Raw genomic sequence first — 27,974 nt, forward strand, 5'->3', positions numbered from 1 at the left:
GGTCGCTGGAGAGAGTTGACACACACGTAAGTCACCTAATTCCCATAAATTCTGGGGAGGGAGGAGGGGGAATCAGCTCTGATGTCACGTTCAATCACGTCCCAGATGTGTTCGATCTGGTTCAGATCTGGTGAGTTGGAGGGCCAGCACACTAATTGGAACTCGTCACTGTTTCTCGAACCACTCTATCACACTACTGGCCTTGTGACAAGGCGCATTATTTTGATGAAAAATGACACTGCCGTCGGAAAACGTGATCGTCGTGAAGGGGTGTATGCAATCTGCAACCAGTACACGATACTCCTTGGCCGTTATGTGCCTTGCACGTTGCGTCTGCTTATCACATTAAACTCGGGACGCCCGCGTCAATGTTCCCCTGAGCATAATGGAGCCACCGCCAACTTATCTCCGTTCTACAGTACAGTTGTCAAGAGCTGTTCCCCTGGAAGACGAAGGATTCGCGTCCTCCGATCGGCACGATGAAGAGGGTATCAGGATTCATCAGACCTTGCAACGCTCTGCCACTGCGCCAACGTCCTGTGCCGATGGCAACGTGCCCATTTCAGTCGTAGTTGCTGATGTTGTGATGTTAACGTTGGCAAATGCATGGGTCGTCTTCCGCGGAGGTCCACCATTAGGAGTGTTCGGTGCACTGTGTGTTCAGACGTTTGTACCCATTTCATCCCCATCGACGCGCAAGTCGCCGAAGTGGCGTCAAATCGAAAGACTTGCATCAGGCGAGCGGTCTACCCGACGGGAGGCCCTCGTCACACGCTATTATTATTATTATTATTACCCTGCCCAGCATTAAAGTCTGACGTTAGTTCTGTCTCATTTTGCTGTCTGTCTAGTTTTACGAGTCTGCCCAGCCTACGACGTCAGTCATCTGTAACTATAGGTGGCAGCCCAACCCACCACATCTGGGCGTGTTTTCACCTTATTTTCGTAGCCTTAAAATGTATAAATAGCATCTTACTTCTGGAACGCAGGTGTACCCAGTACTAAAAGAAAAGGTCAGTGTTGAGTTTTAAATGAATGCAGATTGAGGCCAGCAGTAATAAAAGTGCCCGCCGTGTATAGAGTTTATTTTATTTATTATTATTTTTTTTTTTGCTTGTTAAATAGACACAGTGTAAAGGGTATCTAGAAATATCATAATATCTCAAAAACAAGAAATTTCCTAACAAAATAATACCCACTGTAATAAAAGGTCAAAATAAAACTGGTAAATGTGTTTAGCCACATTTACATTTCACCATTATATACAGTCTATACCACCGTAAAACATCGATCTCACCATGAATCTTTAAATTAAGCAAGCGTCGTGATAGTAATAGTGCTACAAAATTAATTTCCATAATCATCTTGTGGTGCAGTTCTTATTGCTATGTCCGCTACGAAAATGGGATGAGAAGTTCCGCCTTATGCAAGACACCTTTTTTCTGTTTTGTTTCACCCATGCATGTTTCAGCACTTTTGTGCTATCATCAGTGGGTTTAATTTTTTACTTTTAACTGTAAAATTGTAAGGTATGTTAACTAATGTAAACATCCACTTTCGCCAATTAAGCTATAAATGGAACTTTGACATAATGTTATAAACAACACAAATGTTAATATGTAACAACAATTTTACAGTTAAAAATAAAAATTAAACCCGCTGATGACAGCACAAAAGTACTGAAACATGTATGGGTGAAACAAAACAGAAAATAGGTGTCTTGCATACGGCGGAACTTCTCATCTCATTTAATATCTATAGAAAATAAATCAAGCATCTAGAGGGAATAGTGACATTTGCGGCTACGTGTTTCTTTGCAACGTCAATTGACGATCTTTGGCCGCATCTCTAGCTTCACGTTCGTCCAAGATGTGACTCAGAGCAGCGCTGCAAAGTGCCTTCCCCATTTCACGTCTCAGCCCCTCGACCACGGTAACCACTCCACGTAGGTAACGTGCAGTTGTGAAATGCTGCATCGATGGGCTTCTACATTAGACGACCACATACGATCACGAAAAGAAGTGTTGTGGTGTGAACATTATCCTTGTGGCGGTATAATCTAGTTATTATGTGCTAAATATCTGTAGAGAGGATATAAAATGTAGACTGGCAATGGCAAGGAAAGCGTTTCTGAAGAAGAAAAATTTGTTAACATCGAGTATAGATTTAAATGTCAGGAAGTCGTTTCTGAAATTATTTGTATGGAGTGTAGCCATGTATGGAAGTGAAACGTGCACGATAAATAGTTTAGACAAGAAGAGAATAGAAGCTTTCGAAATGTGGTTCTACAGAAGAATGCTGAAGATTAGATGGGTAGATCACATAACTAATGAGGAGGTATTAAATAGAATTGGGGAGAAGAGGAGCATGTGGCACAACTTGACTAGAAGAAGGGATCGGTTGGTAGGACATGTTCTGAGATATCGAGGGATCACCAATTTAGTATTGGAGGGCAGCGTGGAGGGTAAAAATCGTAGAGGGAGACGAAGAGATGAGTACAGTAAGCAGATTCAGACGGATGTAGGCTGCAGTGCGTGCTGGGAGATGAAGCAGCTTGCACAGGATAGAGTAGCATGGAGAGCTGCATCAAACCAGTCTCAGGACTGAAGACCACAACAACAACAAATATCTGTAGGTAATGAGACGATTTTAAGTCCATATTGACTTTGTGCATTCACAAATTAAAACAGTAAGTCAAGTTCATTAAAATATCGTGAAGTTAGAATCTCTAGCATCTTGAAATCAATTTTTTCGTCAACTATTTAGAACATAGTAAGCAGTGGCATATATTAAACTGAATACCAAACACTTGCACTTGCACACAGTAATACTGTGTGGGTTATATAAAGGGGAGGTAGGGGAAGCGGTGGCATTAGGGGAGGAAGGAGCAGAAGAGGGGAGTCAAAAGAAAGGAGCAACGCTTTTGGCATGGAAGAAACTGATACAACTTTGCAAGTTCAGTCCAAGGTAAATCCTTGGGGATGGGGGACGGGGAGGGGGGAAGGGTGTTGAGCTTAAAAAACTCTGACGGTTGCAAAGTAAAACACAGCCACAGTATGGCGCTACTTCCTCTGAACACTTGATTTCTATTCAAAAAATTTAGTTTTGTATTTTTATTATGTAACTCTGTTATTATGACGTAACTTGGTTCATTTAAAGATTCATAGTCAGATCGATATTTTTATATTGCTATAAACTGTAATAAAGGTAAAGCATATACTTGGCTGAACACTTTTGCGATTTTGCTTTCAATCTTTTATTACAGCGGGGACTACATTGTTACGTAATTTATTATTTTCAGACTTTATGCTGTCTTAGATATCTTTCATATCTCTTTTTTAAGAGGTAAAAATAATAATAATAAATATATAAAGATACAGGCATTTATGCGACGTATTTTGATGCCCGCAAACTACTCATCACAACCTATAAATGTACTATCCGTATACACTATGTGTTCACAAGTATTCGGACACCTGGCTGAAAATGACTTATAAGGTCATGGCACGTTCTATCGGTAATGCTGGAATTTAATATCGTGTTGGCCAGCCCGTAACCTTAATGGCAGCTTCCATTCTCGCAGGCAGAAGTTCAATCAGGTGCTGGAAGGTTTCTTGCGAATGGCAGCCCATTCCTCATGGAGCACTGCACTGAGGAGAGCTATCGATGTCGGCCGGTGAGGCCTGACACCAAGTCGGCGTTCCAAAACATCCCAAAAGTGTTCTATAGTGTTTAGGTCAGGACTCGGTGCAAGCCAGCATTACAGGGATCTTATTGTCGTGTAACCACTCCGCCACAGGCCGTGCATTATGAAGAGGTGCTTGATCCTGTTGAAAGATTCAAACGCCATCCCCCAATTGCTCTTCAACGGTGGGAAACAAGAAGGTGCTTAAAACATCAATGTAAGCCTGTGCTGCGATAGTGCCACTCAAAACAACAAGGGGTGCAAGCCCCCTTCATGAAAAACACAATCACACCGTAACACCTGCGCATCCGAATTTTACTGTTGTCACTCCAAACGATGGCAGATGACGTTCACCGGGCATTCGCCATACCCACACCTTGCCATCGGATCGCCACATTGTGTGCCGTGATTCGTTTTTCCACTGTTCAATCGTCCAATGTTTAATCTCCTTACACCAAGCGAGGCGTCGTTTGGCATGCACCGGCGTGATGTGTGGCTTATGAGCAGCCGCTCGACCATGAAATCCAAGTTTTCTCACCTCCCGCCTAACTGTCATATTACTAGCAGTGGATTGGTTCAAATGGCTCTGAGCACTATGGGACTTAACTTCTGAGGTCATCAGTCCCCTAGAACTTAGAACTACTTAAACCTAACTAACCTAAGGACATCACACACATCCATACCCGAGGCAGGATTCGAACCTGCGACCGTACAGGTCGCGCGTTTCCAGACTGTAGCGCTTAGAACGGCTCGGCCACAGCGGCCGGCTCTTGCGGCTGTCCGGATACTTTTGATCATATAGTGTATATACGAGGGCGTGCTGAAAAGTCATTCCTCGGAATCTATTATGTGGAAAATCTTAAAGCTTTTTAAATAAAACAAACGTTATTAACATTCTACATCTTTATTCTTCATGTCTACATATTTATTTCTTAACGTAGTCATACTGCCGACGAACACCTTTCTCCCAACGACTTTTTTGATACCGTCACTCTAAAATGTTTGGCTTTGTTGACGGAGCCACTACCTCACCTCTGCTTACACTGCTTCATCACTATCATAGTGAAGTCTCCGAAGGCATTCTTTGAGTTTTGGAAACAGATGGATGGGGCCAAGTCAGTACTGTATGGAGGATGATCGATAACAGTGAACCCAAGGTGTCGGATTGTTGCAGATGTCGCAGCCTTCGCGTGTGATCCGGCATGGTCGTGCGTAAGGAGGGGGTACTCCATGTGTGGATGAACGCTTCCAATTAGGGACTTGATTACAGCATGCTGATTCTTCTGCTCATACATAACATTACACACCGCCACGATGGCACGTTACAATTCGGAGTCCTCTAGCGACAGAAGGGTGCAAATGAGTAAACATAGAGAATAAATATGTAGAATGTTAATAAAGTTTGTTTTATTTGAAACCCTTAAGAGTTTTTACATAAAATATTCGGAGGCATTCCTGTTCAGCACGTCCTAGTAGGCAGAACGAAAAATAAGTGGCCTACCGGTAATGTGCTTGTCTGGAAACTCAAAGGTCTTGTCACTGAAACCCTGCTGGCGACGGATTTTTTAGTCTTCCTTCACCTGTCAACGATGTGATGAGCGACCAGAAGCGGAACGTGATTCGGATTCCAAGTTAAACTATAGGTTTGTTGGATAACTGGAGCAGGATAGAGACACATAAGTCACCGAGGTGGCGTCCAATTGAAAGACTTGCACCAAGCCACTGAGCTACATGAAATAATTAATCTTGGTGGCGTCGATAGATTTCGGTTCTACCTACCAGATGATGCATTGCTCATTCCCCCGGTCTGTGACCATTTTGACGCACTCTAAATCACATCTGCAGAAAAGGACAAAGGAAAAAAATCTTTGAGAGGTGATAAACAGTATACAGTAAACAACTATTACTAAAAGTTTCCAAGTTAGAGTTTTTTGAAGTGATAGCGGTACTTTGTTGACATCCTGTACAGTCGACTTGAGACGTGTCACTTTGTATATGATGTAAAAGCAAGTGCACAACAAAAGACAGTATAAGAAACTTGAAAGTGCTCAATATTTCAAAATCTTAGAGGTCTAGCAAACGACTCTCTAAAATGACTACTTGTAGCTGAATATACGTAATGGTATTATTACGAAACTTCAAATGTGGAATAAATATTTGGTTTATGATCCGTTATAGTATAGAATTCTTTTTGTCCAATAGTGTGCATCCACAGTACCTGGGCATCTGATTTCAAGTCCAGTAGACCTGTGAGGAAAGTATTGATTCGTTAATAGGTACCAGGGTAATCTTCTTCTTCCTGAGACGTTCCTGCTTATGTAGGTTGTTCACAGAGTCTCTTCCAAGCTTCTCTTCTCTTCCAGAGTCTATCATGTAGCATCTTCCCCCATTGCATTCTCTTCGGTTCATATCATCCTTCAAGTGGTTTCTTCATCTTGTTCATACTCTGCCAATTGGTCTTCGTCCACATTAAGGCCATTCTAGGGCTCTTCCTCGAACTCTTTCTGGTCCTATTCTTTTAATGTGTACTAACCGCTTAAGCCTGCTGCCCTCCATAGTTTCTTTTAGGGACTTGATCTGCAGGGTGTTTCGTATTGTGTCATTCCTCATCCTGTCCCTTCTCTTCTTACCGAGGATCCCTCGTAGAAAGCGAATGCCTGTTTCTTGTCTTCTGATCAGATCTATCCCTGTCCAAGTGCAAAATTCTCATCCGTAAATGAAAATTGGGAGATAATATCACTTGTACAGCTGGGTCTTTACGTTGGTAGGAATTTTCCAATTTGTAATTATGTCCGATATACAAGAATAAAACTTGGGACAATTTTCTGTTCCCTGATGTTTCTTTTCCTGGTTAATTTACTTCCTAGATTCTTGAAAGCATCTACTTTTTAAATAATTTTTTTCAATTTTAATCCTTCATTTCCTGTCATTTTTCCTGCTGGCTTTCATTACTTTTCCTTTTCTAAGCTTATTTCCGTGCCTGTTTTCTCAATTACTCTCTGCCAGGTACTTACTTGTTCTTCTAATTTCTGTTAATTGTCCTCCCAAATTATCACGTCGTCTGTACATGCTGTGATCTTCATATTATCTGCTGTTGATCCTTGGTGAACTTTCCTTATGATGTTGTTCATGACCATCCTAAAAAGCACTGATGAGAGCACACCTCTCTGCCCGGTATAAATCATTCTGATGTGTTGCCGTCCGTTACAACACAATTCAGACATTTTTGTACGTGTTTCTAATTCTCAGTTGTATTAATTTTGACAATTTCAGTCTGTTCTTATCTTACCATATTTCTTCCCTTCTAATAGCATCATAAGCCTTTTTTATATCTCTGAATAAAATTACCATGTCTTTCCCATATTCCCATTTCTTTCCTACAGCCTGTATGACTGCAAATAAGATATCTGTAGTTAATCTTTCAGGTCGATATCTTTGTTTTTCTACTCCTAGTAGTGGTTCTGTCTTATCCCTGATTTTCCGTAAAATTATCTTTTCATAACTCCTCACGCAGTGGCACAGTGCTGTTTCTCTGCAATTCCTACAGAGATTCTTGTTATCCTTCTGAAAGACAGGCACAATAACTCCCTTTGTCTAGTCATCTTTCCAAATGTTCATACTATCCTCATTAAAATAAGGGAAATCAGAGCTCGTACGGAAAGATATAGGTGTTCTTTCTTCCCGCACGCTATACGAGATTGGAATAATAGAGAATTGTGAAGGTGGTTCGATAAACCCTCTGCCAGGCACTTAAATGTGATTTGCAGAGTATCCATGTAGATGTAGATTAATCTACAATGAGGTCAGAGGAGTCATGGGATACTTCCTAATATCGTCTTGGACCTCCTTTTTCCCAGTGTAGCAACTCGGCGTAGCATGGACTAAAGAAGTCGTTAGAAGTCCCCTGCAGAAATACTCAGCCGTGCTGCCTCTATAGCCGTCCATAATTGCGAAAGTGTTGTCGGTGCAAGATTTTGAGCACGAACTGACCACTCAACAACGTCCCATAAATGTTCGATGGGTTTCATATCGAGCGATCTCGGTGGCCAAATTATTTTCTCGAACTGTCCAGAATGTTCTTCACACCAGAATCGAACAGTTGCTGCCGGTGACGTGACATCCTTGTCTGGGAACATAAAGTCCATGAATGCAAGTGATCTCCAAGTAGCCGAACATAACCATTTCCAATCAATGGTCAGTTCAGTTTGACCAGGGGATCGAGAATATTCCTTGTAAACACAACCCGCACCATTATCGAGCCACCACCAGCTTGCACAGTACCTTGTTGGGAACTTGGGGTCATGGCTTCGTGGGGTGTGCGCCTCACTCCAGCCCTATTATCAGCTCTTACCAACTGAAATTGGGACTCATCTGCTGAAATGTAATGCAATTAATTTAGTTTTCTCGGCACACACTTGACACTGTGTATCGCGGAATATTAAATTCGCTAACGATTCCTAAATGCCTCATGCGTCTAACTCGAACTAACCTTCCGCGTTTAAAGTTTGTTAATTCTCGTCGTGCGACTATAATCACGTCGGAATCCTTTTCACGTGACTCCCCTGAGTACATATGGCAGCTCCGCTGCGTGGCTTCTTCACGAAGATTCTTCGGTCTTCGAGTGTGGTGGAGTTCTCAACATATGTATGTTCTGGCATCATGTTTATTCCACTCGGTTGTCTTCTTCAATTGCAACCTATGCTGTAAGGAGCTGGGGCCAGTGTGTGTTGGCATTACGCTGGATCTGCCCCAGTGAACGTATGTGTCGGTTCTCGGACTGCCGCGCCTTTTGATAGAAGCGGCGGGCAACCGTGCGGATATGGTCCTTAACTTTGCGGACCTCAGAGAGGTCGTGCAGTGGTCCAGATGGGAAGTCCCTCTGTAAGTGCAGCGCGAGGCGCAGAGCCCTGTTCTGCAGTGATTGGAGTTTCTTCAGATGTTGGTCTGCCGCGTTCCCCCAGACGACAGCCGCATAATCGAAGACAGGGCGGATTAGCGCCCTGTACAGCGTGACGCCTAGTCGCGGAGGGAGGGTCGACGTCGGGTTGAGCAGGGGGTAGAGCTTGAGAAGTCGACCCCTTGCTTTGTTTACGACGCTCTTCACGTGTGGGCCCCAGGTGAGGCGGCGATCTATGGTGACCTCAAGATACTGCGCTGTCGGTCGCCAATTGACAGGACTGCCTCCAACGACGATTGGGGGCAAAGCGGCTGGGATGACACGACGGGTTGCAATGAAGAATTGCGTCTTGGTTCCATTGAACTGTAATTTCCACTTGATGGCCCAATCGGAGAGGGTGTCGACGGCGTGCTGCAACCTCTGGCGAAGTGTGTCCGCGCTCATACTTCGTGAGTAGAGCGCAGTGTCGTCGGCGTAAAGTGCAAGGTGCACACGAGGAACCGATGGCGTATCAGCCGTGTAGAGCGTGTACAGGATCGGCCCCAGAACCGACCCTTGTGGCACGCCTGCCCTGATGGGACGGACTGTAGAGAAGCCAGTTTCTGCACGGACGTGAAAAGTCCGTCCATCGAGGTAGGACTTTAGCAGACGGATGTGTGGTCCAAGGATCCCCAATTCAAGAAGTTTGAAGAGCAGCACATCGTGCCAGACGCTATCAAAAGCGCGCGAGACATCGAGGAAAACTGCGCCGAAGTATTCGCGCCTCTCCAGGGAATCAAAGGCTTCTTCCACGAGTCGGAGAAGTTGGTGCTCCGTAGAGTGGCCCTTACGGAAGCCGAACTGGGCATCTGAGAGTAGAGCTTCGGCCGTGACGTGTTGCTGTAGCCTCTTCAGGTAGACGCGCTCGAAGACTTTCGAGACGGCAGGCAGCAGACTAATTGGGCGATAGCTCTTCGGCTGCCGGAGATCTTTTCCCATCTTAGGAATGGCCACAATCTCAGCGTGCTTCCACTGCAGGGGAAAGTGACCTGTGCGAAAGATCTTGTTGAAGATTGCAGCCAGGTGAGTGGAGGCCTCCTCAGGCAGTTGTTTCAGCATGGCAGTGGAGACGTCGTCGGGGCCTGCAGCTCTCTTGGGATTGAGGGCCTTGAGAGCCGTCGAGACTTCTTCAGGTGTTGTGGCCTCGATGTCATCATCGCCCTCCGTTTCCAGATAGCGAGGGAGCCGGTCGGCGACCATCGCTTCATGTTCTGCGTCCAGTGGATCCCCTACAGGCTTGGACGAGGCGAGGACGTCAGCACGTTTGGTTCGCAGACAATTCCGTTTGCAGTTCGGAGAGGCGGCATACGTTGCGTTCGCCGTAGGAAGTGTTTCGTGGTCCTCCAGGCAGACCCGTCGTCAAGCTGAAGAGTCGCCACACGGTTAGCCCACTCCTGGTTGCGGTGATTGTCCACAGCCACCGTGATTTCGCGCCGCATACGGTTGGGTAGCCGTTTGTTGGCGGGGTTCCGTGTACGCTGCCATTCGCGGTACACTCTGTTCTTCTCCGCAATTTGTGCAAGGAGATCGGGGGGCAGCTGTCGAGATTGGTCCTGGCGCTCGCGGCTGGGAGGAGCCGCTTCTTTGACTGCGGCGAGGGTGGCGTCTGTGAAGTGGAGGAGTGAATCTTCAGCTTCTGCGTCGTCCACAGGTGGCATCGCAGCTAGGGACTCGGTCAGGGAGTGGCGGAAGAGATCCCAGTTGACTCCACAGAGTGATACTCCACGTCTGGGTAACTGCAGTGGGTCAAGGTCGACGTCAAAACCAACTGGCACATGGTCTAAGGAGAGGACATTCCGTGTTGATGCGAGGATCCGGTGCAGAATGCCTTTCACGACCGCGAAGTCGACGATGTCCGGTTGACCATTAACGGGGAAGATGGTGGGTTCGTAGGGACCCACTACCACGGCGTTATTGCGATCCACGATTCGTAGGACGCGGCGTCCGTCCGTGTTGGTGAGTCGTGAATGCCAAGCGACGTGCTTGGAGTTATAGTCTCCAGCGATGAACAGCTTGCCTCCGATGGAGAGAAGGGATTCCAAGTCCGCATCTAGCCATGGATGCGACGGCGGTTTGTAGATGGCAATGAAGGTTATGGCTCCCGCTGACGTGTGCGCGACAACTCCGATCGCCTCCAGAGTCACGAGCGGCGGCAGTTGAATCTGGTGGTGACGGATCCCATTCCGTATGTAGACGGCCATTCCTCCACCGGCAGTTGGCCTGTCTGCACGGTAACAGGAGTAGTTCGGCGCTTTGACTGCAATGCCTGGCTTAAGGCGGGTTTCGCTGAGCAGACAGATGTCGACGGCTTCATCACGAAGGAATTGACGAAATTCGCCAGCTTGTGTGCGTAGACAAAGGGTGTTCCACGCGTCAACCGTGAGTCCTCTAACACTTCCCATAATGAGTAGTGGAGGAGCGTCTGGTGGCTGCCGGTGCGGCAATCTTCTGTGCAGCGGTCAGGTGCTGCGTGAGGACATCAAGCAGTTTTGTTGTGCTCGCCACAAGTGCGGTGAGTTGAGCAATCAAACTTGCAATGTCCGTGGTGGAGGCGGCAGGAGCCGGATCTTCTCTGGCGCCCATGGAAGTGGCCACCTCTTCGCCATTGTATGTGGCTTCTTCAGGAGCGCTGGTTGTGCGACCCCCTGTCTTGCGTCGGCTTCCGCGGCGTTGGGGGCGTGCACCAGACGTCGCGGGTGGGGCAACAGAGGAGGGGCCCGGTTCCGGATCCGACGAATTCTGCACAGGTGGAGTGGCGCAGTTTAGGTGTGGATGTCGTGCCTCTGCGTCTTCATAAAGATCGCGGGTTTGTGAGTCTTCATTGCGGCGACGTGCTTGTGCGTCTTCATGGTCGGCGCCGTCGCTATTGGGTCGGCGGGGCGCCAGTCCTCTGGCGACAACCGCTGCGGAGGATACTGGAAGTGCTACCGTGGCAGACTTCCTCTGTTTCGTGGCGACTGGCTGGCTTCGCTGACGAGCACTGGCGCGCCTCCAAACTTCGCAGCCGCGGTAGCTGGCAACGTGAGTGCCTCCACAGAGAGGGCACGTTGGCTGCTGCTTCCGGGGGATGGGGTAGTCCTTCGCTGGGTGTGCACCGGCGCATTTCACACATTTTTCAGACATGGTGCAATGCCGGGCGACATGGTTGATGCCCTGGCACCGGTAGCACTGAACGGGGCGTCTCTTGGCGCGCAAGTCTTCTGTGGTCACGAAACGTTGGCGAGTCGGGTGAGCTGTTAGAGCTTCCTGTTCTCGATTGTATCTGTTGCGATGACGAGGAACAGGGGCATGTAGTCACGTGATTTGGGCTGCTTCATCTTGCCCACGGTTCTGACACTGAAGTCGAGCTCTTCAAGTTCTTCTTTAATGTGATCCGGCTCCATGTTGAAGGGCAGATGTCGGATGACGATCTTCAGGACGCGGTCCGGTGTGGTGGCGTGAGTGAAGAAAGGGATTGCCCTTTCAGACGCCTCCTGCGTCACACGTCGGTAGTCGACCGCTGAGCGCAGTGTAACGTTGTACATGTCTCTTCCGGCGACCTTCACATTGTAGACTACCGTCGTCCAGCTAGTGAGAAGCTGTTGCAGCTGCCTGAAGGTCCCTTCATATTTCAGAACAATCGGCGGTAGTGGTGGAACCCTCTTTGACGCCGTGGAAAGGCGCGGAGGTTCCTCTGGGGCATCCTCAAGGACAGCAAAAGTGTTGGCGATGGATGCCGGCTCGTAGGTAGACAGCACCTTTCTTCGCGCTGTATGGCGTCTCTTCGGGCGAGTGAATCCGTCGGCATCAACAGCAGGCGTTTGTTTCGATCGCTTCTCTGCCGGTGAGCTGCGCCCGTCGGTAGGGGCTGTATCTTCTTCTCTTCTGCTTCTACCGGTTTGCCAACGAGGTGGTGGTACGGCAGAGGGCTCGTCTTCTTCCGACTCCGGAAGTGGAGCTGTAAGCGCACCCATAGCGATATCCATCATGTCCTCATTCGTTGCGTGGTCCGTCGTAAGTGGGGGATCGGATGGGGCCGCCGACGTAGCAAGCTCCGCCGGACGGCGATCTGCCACACCCTTCGCAGTACGTAGCTCCGCTCGCTTCGACATCTCTCGCGCGTCTGCGTGTGTGCGTCGCGTTATGGCAGCTCCGCCACTGCACTGCCCTTTTATACCTTGTGTATGCGACGTTACCGTCTTTTGTAATGTGCATCTCGCAGTGACGTTTGTCACCTGAGTCTATACAGCCACTGAATTCCGATAGGTCCTGCGGCTTTGATCATTCTGTCCGTCATAATTACGCATAAGTTCGGTGGCTAATGAAAGATGAGCCGGCCGGAGCGGCCGAGCGGTTCTAGGCGCTACAGTCTGGAACCGCGCGACCGCTACGGTCGCAGGTTCGAATCCTACCTCGGGCATGGATGTGTGTGATGTCCTTAGGTTAGTTAGGCTTAAGTAGTTCTAAGTTCTAGGGGACTGATGACCTCATCAGTTAAGTCCCGTAGTGCTCAGAGCCATTTGAACCATCAATGAAAGGTGATGTGTAACTGCTTGGAGAACATCGCATTCCTTTTGTTTTGTGTTACAGGAAGCGAGGTGTACGGAGCGCCATGCCGAGCCACGGCGGAGTGCCAGGGCGTGCTGGGCAGCAAGGCCATCTGCCAGAGGAAGCTGCTCGGCAACGACACGACGGAACGCTGCCTCTGCATGCTCAGCAACCACTACAACCCCCAGAACTACACCTGCCAGAAGAGCCTGCGTGAGTAAGCTGCGTGTGCGTGCATGTATGTGTGTGTGTGTGTGTGTGTGTGTGTGTGTGTGTGTGTGTGTGTGTGTGTGTTCTTCCCTTACTTCCTCAGGCAAATATTCAAGGATGCTACTCTCTGATGAAGAGATTCATACAAGAGAGAAAATCAAGGCAGGCAACATAAACAATAAAATATAATGTGCCCTACCACAAGTGAAATACAGTGGCTCCCTCTGTTTTGTTGCAGATTTGACACTGAAGGTAGAATTTTCTTGGATGTCGGACCGCATAATATTTCTACACGAAACTCATCGTTTCGTCTCATCTCCTCTACGAAACCTCATTCAGTAGCCACACGGTCTTATTGCCTCCAGAAGATTCCAGTTCTAACAGAATTATTTTACCTCTGATGGTAACGCCCACGAAAGACTGTAGATTTACTCAGTGTCTCCACACCAAACGTCTAGGGGCTGTGCATGGAAAATAGCTTTTGTTAGGCGCAAAATGTTCGCTGAAGATTCCCGGAGATGCCAGGCTAATATTCGCCGGATCTGCGACGACAAAATTTCACCGAACTAGCAGCGTCTACTAACTATGTTTTGCTGTGTACTAACTCCCTTCGTAGATTGATACGGTGATTTCCAAGAAGAAAACCTGAAAAATGAGTGCTCTAAGCGGAGAAAGAACTTTAAATTTACTGGGCCTGCCTCCTCTCATACGGATCAGACGACTGGATTACAGACAACACACAAGGCACACGCACGCTGCAGAGTGTCTCTTTCTTACTGCCTCTCAGGGGCACAACCTGTAAAAAAGGAGGCCTTCCTATCTTTTAATTGTACGTAACTGATCTGTCATCAGCTTTGTCCTACTGCAAATACCAGGTGTATGCTGATGACCGACATTTGTATCTAAGTATGAAACCAATCATCCTGAAGATACCTATCCAGAATCTCAGTACCGATGGGTGCGCTCTATCGAATTTAGTGCAGGATATACGGTTAAAACTCAACTCATCGAAAACCCAAGCGGTAGTGGTTGGTCATTCTATGTTCATTAGTCCAAAATGTCGGGAAGCCCCACCATCTTTAAGTCTAAATGCGACAAATATCAACTTCTGACCTTCAGTAACGAGTCTAGAAGTATTAATATGTGATAATCTAATTTGCCCCTTCAGACACTCAAGTCATTTTAAAATTACTTGTCACATTAAAATTGTTGTTTTCTTAGGAAACTACGACATGAAAAAGGTGCTGTATGCGTGAAACGTAGCCTGATGTAAGACAGGGCCTGATGGCCCTAACCAGATCAGCTTAAATAAATAAATAAATAGTGTCATCGCGAACCGTCTGCGAACATTTTGTCTCTAACAAAAGTTGTTCCCCGTGACGTTATCTCTCACTCCTAAATATTCGATACAAGGACTCTTAAACACAATGCATAGGTGTAACATTCTTCATGGGTAATTCTTAGATATAGAGAATAATTCACATCACACACCTGCGGTAAACATCAGTTTCAGTCCGGTCGGAAAGCAAGTTCGCTGCCATAAATGAGGGCTACGGTAGCGCCTCTTCCGGATAGTCCGCGAATTGGTTTCCGACCGCCGCAGACGGTGCGCCTCTTGTGGAAAATACACGCACCAAGTGCGAATTGTTAGTATGCTATTTCGTAAGAAAGTGCAGTAAGTTTGGGTATACAATCCTTATCGCCCCACACGTTTAACGAATCTTTCAGAGCATGTCTTGATGTCCGAGTGGTTGGCTAGGTTGGGGACGTAAAAGAACAGCTATCGTTTTCAGACTTTCTTCATGTGAGTCATCTTCACGTCAAATATCCCTCATTTCTTTATTGTTAAGGATCAATATTAAACAAATTTCACTTAATTACCATTGGCAACAAACAGTCAAAAAATTAATGAGCTGCTAATAAGAAAACCATTATTTGCTGACAGTATCAATCTGTTTGACCATCATCAAGCAATATAAAAATTGCTAGTGTAGGCCGCACATTGTCATCACAATTGTGGTGTCAATGATCAAAACAAAAAATAAGAATCCATTAAAAGTTGCTGCAGAGAAAAGGGTAAAACGCATTTCTACGTTTGTACGATAATACTGCAATGTCAGATTTCGCATTCCCTAAGTTATACGGAATACACTTTGTACAGTGACAAGTTCATAAATGCATTCTTCTGTTTTGACGAGTCTAACTGCTAGTGTGTTACGGATTTCTATGATTGTAGTTGACAAAAAAGTAGCAATTAACCAATCTAGGCTCTGCTAACAATTTTTATGTTGGCTGACTAGCAAGAGATACATTGAAATAGGTAGCAAATAATGTGTTATTTAAATAAAACTGTATTTCTTTACATATTTATGACCTGTGAAGCAATACCTTCGCAAAAGAGAAGAAAATTATGGTAGCACTATATTCCAGTGTACCCATTTCAACGAAATACACACTACAACACAACACAACAAATAGCCACGCAAAAAAAGCAACTTCAGATGTAAAGCTAACATTTGGATTACCACTGGGTACGATGCAACACACAGAACCAAAGCTAATTGATATAAAGAACATCTTTGCGTCAGTTCGATAATTTTTCAGGTCGTTCTTGCTCTCAACGTCTACATCTATGTAAATCACAAGCCACTGTACACAGCACTGTGGACAGTAAATTTTAGCAATGTAATCGTCTTCTGTCCTCTCTCATTTGCGTATTGAGTGACGGGACAACAGCTCCCTGTGTACGTGCCCAAATCTTGCTTATCACATTCTCATGAATCCAACAAAGTTTCGGAAAAACTAAGTTGTGTTTATTCCAATGATTCCTATTTAAGTTCCCGAGCATTTCTATTACACTCTCGAATGTGCTATGCCAACCAGTTACGATCCTACCAGTACCTCTCTCAATTTATTCGATGTGTGTTGTCATGCCTATGTGATAAGGACTCCAGACACTGGAACAATGCTCTGGAATTGATCACACAGTTTGATTTCCTTTACAACTGCCCTGGCAACGGCCTTGCCGCAGTGGCTACACCGGTTCCCGTGAGATCACCGAAGTTAAGCGTTGTCTGGCGTGGTCGGCACGTTGATGGGTGACCATCAAGACCGCCATGGGCTGTTGCCATTTTTCGGGGTGCACTCAGCCTCGTGATGCCAATTGAGGAGCTACTCGACTGAATAGTAGCGGCTTCGGTCAAGAAGAGAGGTATGCTGACCACACGCCCGTCCTATCCGCATCCTCAACTGAGGATGACACGGCGGTGGGACCGTCTCGATGGGTCACTTGTGGCCTGAAGACGGAGTGCTTTTTTTTCTCTTTTTTACAGCTGTGCTGCATTTTTCCTGAGCCCTTACAACAAATCTTAAGTCTTTCATTCCCCTTCCTTCATAGTGATTTTGCATGTTCACCCCATTTCATGCCACTTCTTAATGTTATGATTAAACTGTTATACGATCTGAAGCGCTCAGGATCTATGTCACTAATCTTGTTATCATACACTATCGGGATCTTTCCCTTACACACCCACATTTAAGGGGAGCTGTCAATCGTTAAATCAAGTTAAAATTGTGTGCAAGCCTTTCAGCAGCTCCTCACGATCCCCCAAAGACGATACTTCCCTGCGTATAACGGTACCGAAACGAATATGGCTATACCGCTGCCCCATCTAATATATCGTTTTACGTATATTGTGAGCACTGGAGGTCTTATTACGCTTCTATGGGCATACCCGACGTTACTTTCGTTTCTGTGGATCATTCGTTGGATTCTATTAGTCAAATTTTCTTCCAGCCATTCACATCGTTACGTGATTCCAACATATTGTTCTTATAACGGCCCAGAAACTCGTAATTTATTATTTACTTAGGTTTCCGCCACATTTGCATATAATGTTTAATGGCAAGTGGTTTCGAATACTTGCTTTCATTGCGAAACCATTACTTACATATCAAATGTTGATCTGATGTACCGACAAGTCTTATGAATGTGTAATTGGAACTATGCTAAGTCAAACATTTGAAATGCACGGAATAGTGTAGGAATGAACGTAAGCGTTTGAAATTAGTTGAGAGACATATGTTATTCCTCTGTGTTTTTTCACAGTACTATGTCTCTGGCTATTGGCGAAGTCTGTGTCGTATCAGTCTCACTTTTCTTCTCTCAATTTACATGGCGATGCCTCGTGGGATCTGTTATTTTTTTCTGTGTAGGTGCTTGTGATTTGCAGCCCCAGTAACTTTTCATGTACAGTAGTTAGGCCTGAAGTTGCAACCTGCATGAAATGGGAACATTGCGACGTAGCTGAAGGTTAGAGGCTGTTCCTTCCTTTATTTCTGTGCAAGCGAGAAAGACTCTTTAAAGATCACCATCGGTTGAGAATCTCAACAGCCGAGCCGAAGCTTCGCGCCTATTTTAAAATGAAGTCATTTTATTAGCTTTTCAGATTTCCTAGAAGAACCTTCGAGGCCATTCTCGAAGCTTTTTCTGCTAAGAAAAGATTCAGTACAGTTTCTGCCACGCTCTTCCTTAGACAATAATTTCTGAGAGCCGCTGCATATTGGCTACTACAGCCCTTCCAAAATCTGCCAACGCTAAAACTTGCATCAGGGAAGAGACGAGGGAAGATTCGGAGGGCACTCTCGTCTGAACACTTGGTAAGTATGGATATTCTGCCATAGCGCGGAGATGTAATTTCAAGTCAGGATTTGTTTCATGAGTTAGCACACGGTAACTCGTTGACAACGTGAAATGGTGCAATATGTTCGAAATTCTAAGAAAAATAGGGGTAAGCTATAGGAAAAGACGGACAATATGCAATATGTGCATGGATCAGGAGGCAACAATAAGAGTGGATGACCAAGAACGAAGTGCTCGGATTAAAAAGGGTGTAGGAGAGGGATACAGTCTTTCACCCTTACTGTTCAATCTGTACATCGAAGAAGCAACGACAGAAATAAAAGGAAGGTTCGAGAGTGGGATTAATATTCAAGGTGAAAGGATATCTACGATAAGAATCGCCGATTTCATTGGCGCCCTCGCTGATAAAAAAAGAAAAATTACAGTCTAATGACTGCAGAAAACAGATTGAGAGTAAAGCGTCGAAAGACGAGAGTAATGAGCAATAGCAGAAATGAGAACAGCGAGAAACCTAATGCAAGAATTTGAAACCTCGAAGTGGACAAAGTTAAGAAATTCTGCAACCTAGACAGCAAAATAGCCCGCGATGGACAAAGCAATGAGGACACAAAAGGTAGACTAGATCTGGAAAAAATAGCAACTCTACTAGTATTAGTCACGGGCTCTAATCTGAGGAAGAAATTTCTGAGAATGTACGTTTAGAGCACAGCACTGTATGGCAGTGAAACTTGGACTGTGGGAAAACCGGAACAGAAGATAATCGAAGCATTTGAAGAGTGCTCCTACAGACCAAGATTGAGAATGAGATGGATTGATAAGGTACGGAAAAATGTAGGTTCGCTGCAGAATCGGCGAGGAGAACACTGACAAGGGGATGTGGTAGAATGGTAACACATCTGTTAAGGCTTCAGGGGTTAAGTTCCGTGATACTACAGGGAGCTCTAGGGTAAAAACGTTAGAAGAAGATGGAGACAAATACATCCAGGAAGTAATTGCAAGTACTATTTTGAGGTGATAAAAGGTTGGCACACGAGAATTCGTGGCGAGCCGCATGAAAGCAGTCAGAAGACGGATGATTCAAGAAAATAAATAAGTAAATAATCCATAATCCATCCTTCTGTAGATCTTCATCTGAAGTAGATGAGAGTTTTCTTAATACTGACCGTCACCTAAATTGACTTTATCCTCCCACCACATGTGCAGCCACACGATTTAATCAGTTATGTCTCATGATAAGATTATCGATCATGTTGAAGCGCATCACTTCGTTACTGCAAGGTGGTATCGAGATTAGTGTTTCAATAGCGTTTCATTGGTGTAGTCACATTTAGTGAAATTTCAGGGCTAAAGTCTTTTATGGTCGTCCTGTAATTTAGAAAGAATACAGCATGTGTGATGAACGAACAACTGATGCAAGGAAAGAAGTAGAGGGATCCACTTATCTCGTCTTAGTTTACTAATATCTACCAAGCTCATTTTATAAATAATTAACACCCCTATTTTCTGTCCCCCGCAGACAGGATAATATTAATAAAACTACACTGAAGTGACAAAAGGCAAGGAAAATCGTGTCGGATCTACTTTTGCCCGGAGCGACGCAGCAACTCGACTTGGCAGGGACTCAACAAGTCGTTGGAAGTCCCCTACAGGAAAGCTGAGCCATGTTGCCTCTACAGCCGCCCATAACTGCGAAAGTATTGCCGATGCAGGATTTTTTTGGATGAGCTGTTCTCTCGATTACATCCTATAAATGTTCGAGAGGAGTCACGTCGGGCGATCTGGGCGGCCAGATCATTCCTTCAAATTGTCCAGAATGTTCCTCAAACAAATTGCGAACAATTGTAGACTGGTGACTTGGTGCAATGTCATCCATACAAAATCCATCGTTGTTTGTGAAGTCCATAAATGGCTGCAAATGGTCTCCAAGTAGCCGAACATAACCATTTCCAATCAATGATCAGTTGGCATGGAACAGAGGACCCAGTCCATTCCTTGTAAACACAGCTCGGTGGTGTCGTGCTATTAGCAAAGGTACCCACGTCGGTCGTCTGCAGCCATAGCCCACTAACAACAAATTTCGCCGCACTGTCCTAACGGATACGTTCGTCGTACGTCCCACACTGATTTCTGCGGTTATTTCTCGCAGTGTTACTTGTCCGTTAGCACAGACAATTCTACGCAAACGCTGCTACTCTCTCTCGTTAATTAAAGGCCATCGGCCACTTTGTTTCCGTGGTGGGAGATAATGCCTGAAACTTGGTATTGTTGTGACTGATACCAAATGTTGTGGTATCAGACGCCAAATGCGGCGTATTGACACCAAATGTAATGGGTGGGTGCCAGGAGGTGCTGTATTAAAACTCGGCGAGAAATTTTCAAATGATTTATTCGTTTCCTCTACAGAACTTCGTTCACCTCTGTCTGCATCAGTGGCCCTGCAATGCTGAGGAAGCACCCCCAGTGGCCTGTGTAACGCAATGCTGTGTTGTGCTGGCCTTGTGCGCCAGCTGTAGAGTTCCGAGAGCCGACTCAGTGACCGCTGTCCTCGTTGTCTCCGCGCTGCTCCGCCAGAAGCCGTAGGCTGGCCCCGCTGCTGCTTCTTCCTCAGCTTGCATAGCTGGGAACATGGCGGCAATGACTGCCTGTGATCCGGCCTCCGAATCTGTGGTCCTCGTCACAGAAGTCTCCGGCGTGTGTCGAGAGCCGAGACGACTGCCCGCGTTAGCGAGGTGAAGAGTGGCCCACCCTGGCTGGCTGCGGAGCCCACGTCAGCCTCAGAGGGTCGAACCAATGACCTCCTGTGGATTGGGACACTGTCGCCCCATCTGTTGCTGCGTGTAGCCCGACGGAGTGACACGCCCCGCTATCCAGGAGAGCTGCCACACTTGAATGAATCACGTTAGAAAACAACACCTAATTATATTCAACTGCGCGCCTCTGCTTCGCTAACACGTCGCTCTGAGTCATGTACGCCCCACACCCCGGTTGTCCCAGTGGGCCCTGTCTGCCTACAGCTTGCACCATGCGAACCGCTGCGTTTACTCTTTTCAGCTTTTCGACAGCCCTGTGGCCTCCATTCCACTTCACAATCACTGGTCAGCGTAACTTACTGCAATCCGGCCCGCACCTGGCTGTAACTTGTGCTCAGAATATCGCACAAAACGTGTATCATTAAAACAAGCTGTGACGATTCTTTGTAGGAAGCATCTTTTCCTCCAGGAACATTAATGTTGAACGAAGATTTTTGTTCAGGATCCGCCAACAGTTTGACGTCAGCAGTATTGTGCTATACACCACTTGATCAGATGTATGAAGACAACTATTCTGGACAGTAATATGAGATGTATCGGCCATTCACCATTATGACCACTTCAAGTCTGCTGGGAAAGTTTTCAATGAGGCGTCTGAATGTCTGTGGGGGAATGGCAGCCCATTCCTCCTCAAGGCCCGAAACCAGTTGATCCTGGGGTCTGGAGCGGAATCGACAGTCCATTTGTTTTAGATTAGGTAGGGAAGTCCATTTCAGAAATACTACTGTGCACAGACCATTGGCACACATGCTGCTATATGACATGGTGCATTACCATGCTTACACAGACAGTCATCATCTCCGAATTGTTCCTTTAACGTAGGCGGTATACAACGCTGTAAAATCTGTCCATAACCCTCCGAATTTAGTGTTCTCTTACACACAGTGAAAGGTAACAACCTGACCACAAAAAATACCTCCACACAGTAACACTACCACCTCTGTGCTTCGCTGTTGCCACTAAAAGTGGTGGCAGGTAACGTTCTCCAGGCATTTGTCAAACACAAACCCTTCCGCAGTGTATAGCGGGATTCATCAATCGAGATCACTTGCTTATGCCCGTCCAATGTCCAGTGGTGTCGCTGGTTTTACCACCACATGTGTCGCTTAACACTGACTGCTGAAATGTGTGGTTTATGAGGAGTCGCTCGACCAATATACCCCATTCCTTTTAACTCCCTATGCAGAGTCATTGTGCTAACTATACTGTTGGTAGCACTTTGGAACTGAGAGTGATTCCTCCCCCCCTTGATTCAGTACGAGATTTTACAACCAACCTCCACAATGTTCCACTGTCCCTGTCTTCCGGTACATGAGCTTCGTCTGGTCTTGGTTTAGATCTGACTGTTTCTTCGCGTTTCCACTTCACAATCACGTCGCCAACGGCCGAGTTGGGCAGCCTTAGAACGGTGGAAATGTCCCTGAAGGCTTTATTACTCAGACGACATCCTGTAACTGGTCAAGGTTCAAAGTCACTGATTTCTCTTGACTGACCCATTTTGCTGTTACTGCTTCTCTACTGACAACAAAGTACTCCCCACCTCCTTTCGTACATCAAGTGGCCAATTCTGCACTACATAGGAGTATCTACGTAATTTTTGTCAGATGGGGTAATGCTGAGCATCCGATCTTCCACCCTTTTTGTAACCGAAAGTGATCTTCGATCCTTTCCAACTTATTGCGACTGTTCGTTCTGCAGTACATTCTCGATAAATATGATTGAGACGGGTGTTACGATTAATCAAGGAAAACCCCCAGTTGGGAAACTGGCCCAAAATTAGTTGGTTACTGTCGAGTTGCAACTTACAATTTCTTTATTGATTACTTCACCCATTAAAAGTCATTTCTTTATCACTTGACCAGGAACAGATCCAAAAAGCTAGTAGGCATGAGTGCCTTTTCAAAACAATTTACTTTACAGTTAACGGCCAAGCCATTTTACTTAAAACCGACTTTGATAAAACATTTGATAACAAATCAAAATTTTCCAAGTAATGAAATTAAAAACTTTACTTTACCGTTAACAGCCAAGCCATTTTACTTAAAACAGACTTTGGTAAAGCATTTAATAACAAAATTAAAACTTTCCAAGTAATGAAACAAAAACCACCAATTTGCATACAATTTCGCTACAGAACATGTAGGGAGCCAACTTCTTTTAATCTTTGGCACAACAAGATGTTAAATTACAAGGGCTCGCTAACAGGCAGACAGAACTAGCATTTTCAAAGGATGCCAAGTAGACTAAAACAATCAAAGTAAAGATACAGTCATTCACCTTTTACCATAACTAACAATTTTAAAGCCACGTAATTTTAAAATCCCACCAATGAAAGGCAAACTTAACCTTTTTAAACAGTAGCCAAAAACAATCAGAGTAAAATACAACCATTTAACATTTTACAATAACTAACAACTTGAATACCATGTCTTACCACCAAAATGTCCGGGTGTAAGGGCGGCCACAATTGTCTCCCGAAGGATGCTCAGGCTAGAAGCGGACGAACAGACCCACAACGCCTCACATTCAGCAATCACATCGACCTCATGCGAAGCCAAAGGAGGAGGAGGAATCAAATCAGGAACCTTAATTCCTGTCCAAAAATACACTTCCTCCCAGGCAGTACTGATAAGAAGCCAAAAGATCACGGTCTATAATTACACCGGCGACGGGGACAGGAAATCCGAACGCAGGAGGCCACAAGGCAGAAAAGACGCTGGTTGCACAAACCAAAATTCTTCAGTTAACATCTAAACATTTAACCAACTTAACTTGCAGTTTATCAGAGAAACAGGAGGCGAACTACGATGCAAAGGTTCCTCACACCCGACCGTGTACTCGTCGCGAGCGTACCCAACTGGGCACAGTCACGCAGCCACGCGCTCTGTCACCGGAGCCCTCGTCTTCTCTGCACCCACGGCGGCGAAATACCACTCCCCAGGTTAGGCGAGTTACTAGTCCATCATTCCTGCCTCCAGACGGAAAATTTAAAGACATCCGTTACCGCTCCCACCAAATAGTGACTCGGAACCACAGTCGTGGCCCCCGGGTGCTCACAGCAAGAGCTTACAGCCTTGTCCCGTCAACTCGTCCCACTCGTCTCGCACCGCCAGGGTAGACCACGCGGCTGAACAACAGCCAACTCTCCACCGCCAAGACACGCCGCGGTCTCGCGGTTACAGCGCGATATACAGGGTGTCCAGAAAAGGACTCCCTGATTTCAAAATTAAATATCTCGAAAACAAAGATCGATAGAGGAATGTAGTAAACGGTATGTTTATTGTGAAAGCTGTAAGAAGTTTATACAGCAGTTTGAAATAATAGTTACAAAAGTTGCTAACAGATGGTGCTGTAATCACCATACGTAATGCCTAGTATAAATAGTGATCCGAAGCCCAGAGCGATCAGTTCCACTACTGAAATGTCCGCAGCTCGTGGTCGTGCGGTAGCGTTCTCGCTTCCCGCGCCCGGGTTCCCGGGTTCGATTCCCAGCGGGGTCAGGGATTTTCTCTGCCTCGTGATGAATGGGTGTTGTGTGATGTCCGTAGGTTAGTTAGGTGTAAGTAGTTCTAAGTTCTAGGGGACTGATGACCATAGCTGTTAAGTCCCATAGTGCTCAGAGCCATTTGAACCACTGTTGAAACGTGAAAGGAGGTTAACGTACCCAAGGAAGAGATTAAAACCATGTACTCTACTGAACAACGCGTTTTTCTGGTGCTAGAGTACCACAGGTTAGAAGAGAGTCCTACGGCAACAAGGCGAAGTTTTCAAGCACGATTTAATGTTCCAAAAGGACCCGATGCGAAAACCATTCGTACGCTCTTCGCAAAATTTCAACGAACAGGCAGCGTAACTGATGATTTAGTGGGGCATGTTGGCCGCAAGCAAACCGCAGTTACGCCTGAAAATATCGCCACAGTTTCTGGAATTATTCAGCGAAATCCAATGTCATCCGTCCGAAGAATTGCATCTGAGACTGGTTTGAAGCGTTGCAGCGCGCAGAAAATACTGAGAAAGAGCCTACACATGTTTCCATTCAAAATTCAAAGGCACCAGGCCATACCCGTACGAGCTGTGCAACAAAGGGTTGTCTTTGCTAATCAGATGCTCACAATGATTGATAGTGAAGGATTTGATGTTGGCTGCATCTGGTTTACAGATGAAGCGCACTTCCACCTGAATGGATACGTGAATAAGCAGAACTGGCGATTTTGGGGTTCCGAAAAGCCATATTGGTGTGAAGCGAAACCCCTGTATTCTCCTAAAGTTACTGTGTGGGCTGCAGTATGCAGCAGAGGCATTATTGGCCCTTTTTTCATTCGAGAAACGGTCACTGGTGCACGTTACGTTGCAATTTTGGAACAATTTGTTACCACACAGCAAGCGTTAGAGGATCGACCAGGTACTGAATGGTTTATGCAAGATGGAGCCCGACCACATCGGACCGAACAAGTGTTTCGTTTTCTTAAGGAATACTTCGGGAATCGAGTCATTGCTTTGGAATATCCCAAATTTACTGGTGCAGGCATGGATTGGCCTCCATATTTGCCGGATTTGACTCCCTGTGACTTTTTTTTGCGGGGCACAGTGAAAGACATGGTCTACCCGAAGCATCCCGCCACGCTGCACGAGCTTGAATCGGTGATCTCTGTGGCATGTGAATCCATTTCGGTTGACACACTACGAAATGTGATGGCGAATTTCATTCTTCGTTTGCGCCACCTCTGTAGTGCCAATGGTGAACATTTTGAAAACATTGTGATGTGATTGTTTGCAAAGATTGTTTTGATCCGATTATTTCACTTATGTATGCTGATATGAGCTGTACAGCGTGCAGCACCATCTGTTAGCAGCTTTTGTAACTATTATTTCAAACTGCTGTATAAACTTCTTACAGCTTTCACAATAAACATACCATTTACTGCATTCCTCTATCGATCTTTGTTTTCGAGATATTTAATTTTGAAATTAGGGTGCCCTTTTCTGGATGTAACAAGTCCGATTTATGTATCCCGCTCGATCGGGATCTGAATAGCAGCCCAAATAAATATTAATTAATGTGACCGTGTACCTAATGGGGCTGGCAATCGGATTTGACTGCTACGGAGTTGTTACATTCCATTTTGTCCTTCTCAAATGCTGTAATAATGAAATGTCTGGTGACAAGAAGAACGCCAACACAGCTTCATTAATCAAGAACCTATATTCGTCTCTAAAACACAAGAAAAAGGAGACAGCCACTGCCTTCGTCATACATATTTAATAACGGCTAATCTCAGCACAGGCTTCCTCGCTATTCATTATCGTCACCCGCAAATTCAATCACTGTAATCCAACACTGCAATCCAACACTGCAATCCAACACTGCAATCCAAATGATGCCGGCGCGGTAGACGCGAAACCAAAAATATCAGCACAGAAATATCACTGATCACTCTAGTAATTATACTTCTTCACTTTCCCGTATTATTCTAACACAAAAGGGTTAAACCGCGGTGATGGCCACTCCCTTTGTCGGTCAGCCATGTATTCCAGCAACTGGCCTCCACACGGCTCGGCCCGCAACCAGGGAACTGATTCAACTCTACACTCACTCTCGCAACACGACACACTATCGATTGTTTGCCCTGTCGACCTGTGCCGAGTGCAAACTTATAGTAAGGGCCTACGGACCCCTTACATGGACACCCTGTATGTTGAGAGCCGACACACGGGTCAATGATCCGGGCGCTAATTTCGATCCGTATTCAACGAATAATTAGAAATCCATTATGACCTGCTGGCTTGTTCATATTACATAGTCTTAAGTGTCATTTTGAACCACTTGAAAGGTATGAGGGCTGTGCTGCGGCTACAGAGCAGTACGGTGCGATGTTTCAGGTCTGAACGACAAGTGCACGGGAGACGTGGAGGGCTCGTGCTACTTGGCCGTTGACGGTGACCACCAGCACGTGCGCTGCGTCAGCAGCGGCACCTGCGCCTGCGAGGACGGCTACGCGCCCGACTACACCATCATGAGCTGCAGTGAGTATCGCTCATCCTTCATACTGAACGTATTCTCATGTACAGCTCGCGCAGGATACGGTGGTCGATGCGCAGTGACCACTTTTCGTCCAAAGCGCATTCGTTTGCTCGGAAGGGGAGGCCGATAAGTGTTTTCCACCTTTCGGCCAGTCAGCGATGACAGAACCGTGGCGCGCACCCTGCAACCTTTCTCATACGATTTTACACAAACTTTTTGGTAAGAACAATCATTTTTTCTTCACTAATAGCTTTATGCGAGGTGCAACTCTGAAGTAATGAGACTGATGTGAAAAAAATTGTTGCTTACCGTTTTACTCAGGTTTAGTGTTGTCGCCTTCAAAGTAGTTCCCTTCTGACTGCACATACTTTTTCCAGCGCTTCTACCACTGATGCTAACATTTCTGGAACTCATCTTCTGTAATATACTCCAAGATCCTCGTCACAGCTTTTTGGACATCTTGTGTTGTTTGAAAATGGTGTCCCCTGACCACCGTTTTGACTCTTGGAAATAGAAAAAAAATGTATCTGGTGAATAAGGTTTTGAGGTTAAAAATTGCTGTACTGACACAGCAGTATGGGACGGTGCACTATCGTGATGCAGAATCCAATTATCAGCAATGTTCGCACAGACACAAAGTACTCTTTTATGAAGTGTTGCTAAAATTTCTTTGTAGTAATATTGGTTAACTGTTTGTCCAGGAGGCATCCACTCTTTATGAACAATTCCCTTGAAATCAAAGAAGCACACAAGCATGCATTTCACACTTCATCTTCAACATTCGTTCTGCCTTCACTAAACATTTTATGCCAACGAAAAACTTGAGTTCGTGACATAACCTCCTCTCCAAAAGCCTTCTGAAGCTTACCGTAAGTTGTCGTCGCGTTTTCACTCAGTTTGACGCAAAAAGAAATGGCATACCGTTGCGCAATATTATGCGGTTCCATTTCCATGACGAGAGACACAAACATGCGTTAACTCATTACAGGACAACTCACGACTGAGCAGTTGCATCGATGCGCTACTTGGACTTGTAGCAGCTTATATACCAAGGTCAAAGATATTGTGCCTACACAAGCCTGCAGGGTTACCACATGTTGCAAAGAAAATCAGTGTCATTACTTTATTGTCGCACCTCGTAT

At 45.8% G+C, this 27,974-nt stretch overlaps 1 protein-coding gene across 1 annotated transcript in view; it reads left to right on the top strand.

Moving 5' to 3' along the window:
• The window catches only part of LOC126434484 (tenascin-like), a 172,203-nt gene that overhangs the window by 60,288 nt on the left and 83,941 nt on the right, over positions 1-27,974 (top strand). Inside the window, exons 3-4 of the mRNA XM_050090456.1 lie at positions 13,191-13,361; positions 26,691-26,834. Coding sequence (XP_049946413.1) covers positions 13,191-13,361; positions 26,691-26,834 — 315 coding nt within the window. The remainder of the gene's footprint in view (positions 1-13,190; positions 13,362-26,690; positions 26,835-27,974) is intronic.

Source organism: Schistocerca serialis, chromosome 1 (assembly GCF_023864345.2).
Source record: "Schistocerca serialis cubense isolate TAMUIC-IGC-003099 chromosome 1, iqSchSeri2.2, whole genome shotgun sequence".
Lineage (NCBI taxonomy): Eukaryota > Metazoa > Arthropoda > Insecta > Orthoptera > Acrididae > Schistocerca > Schistocerca serialis.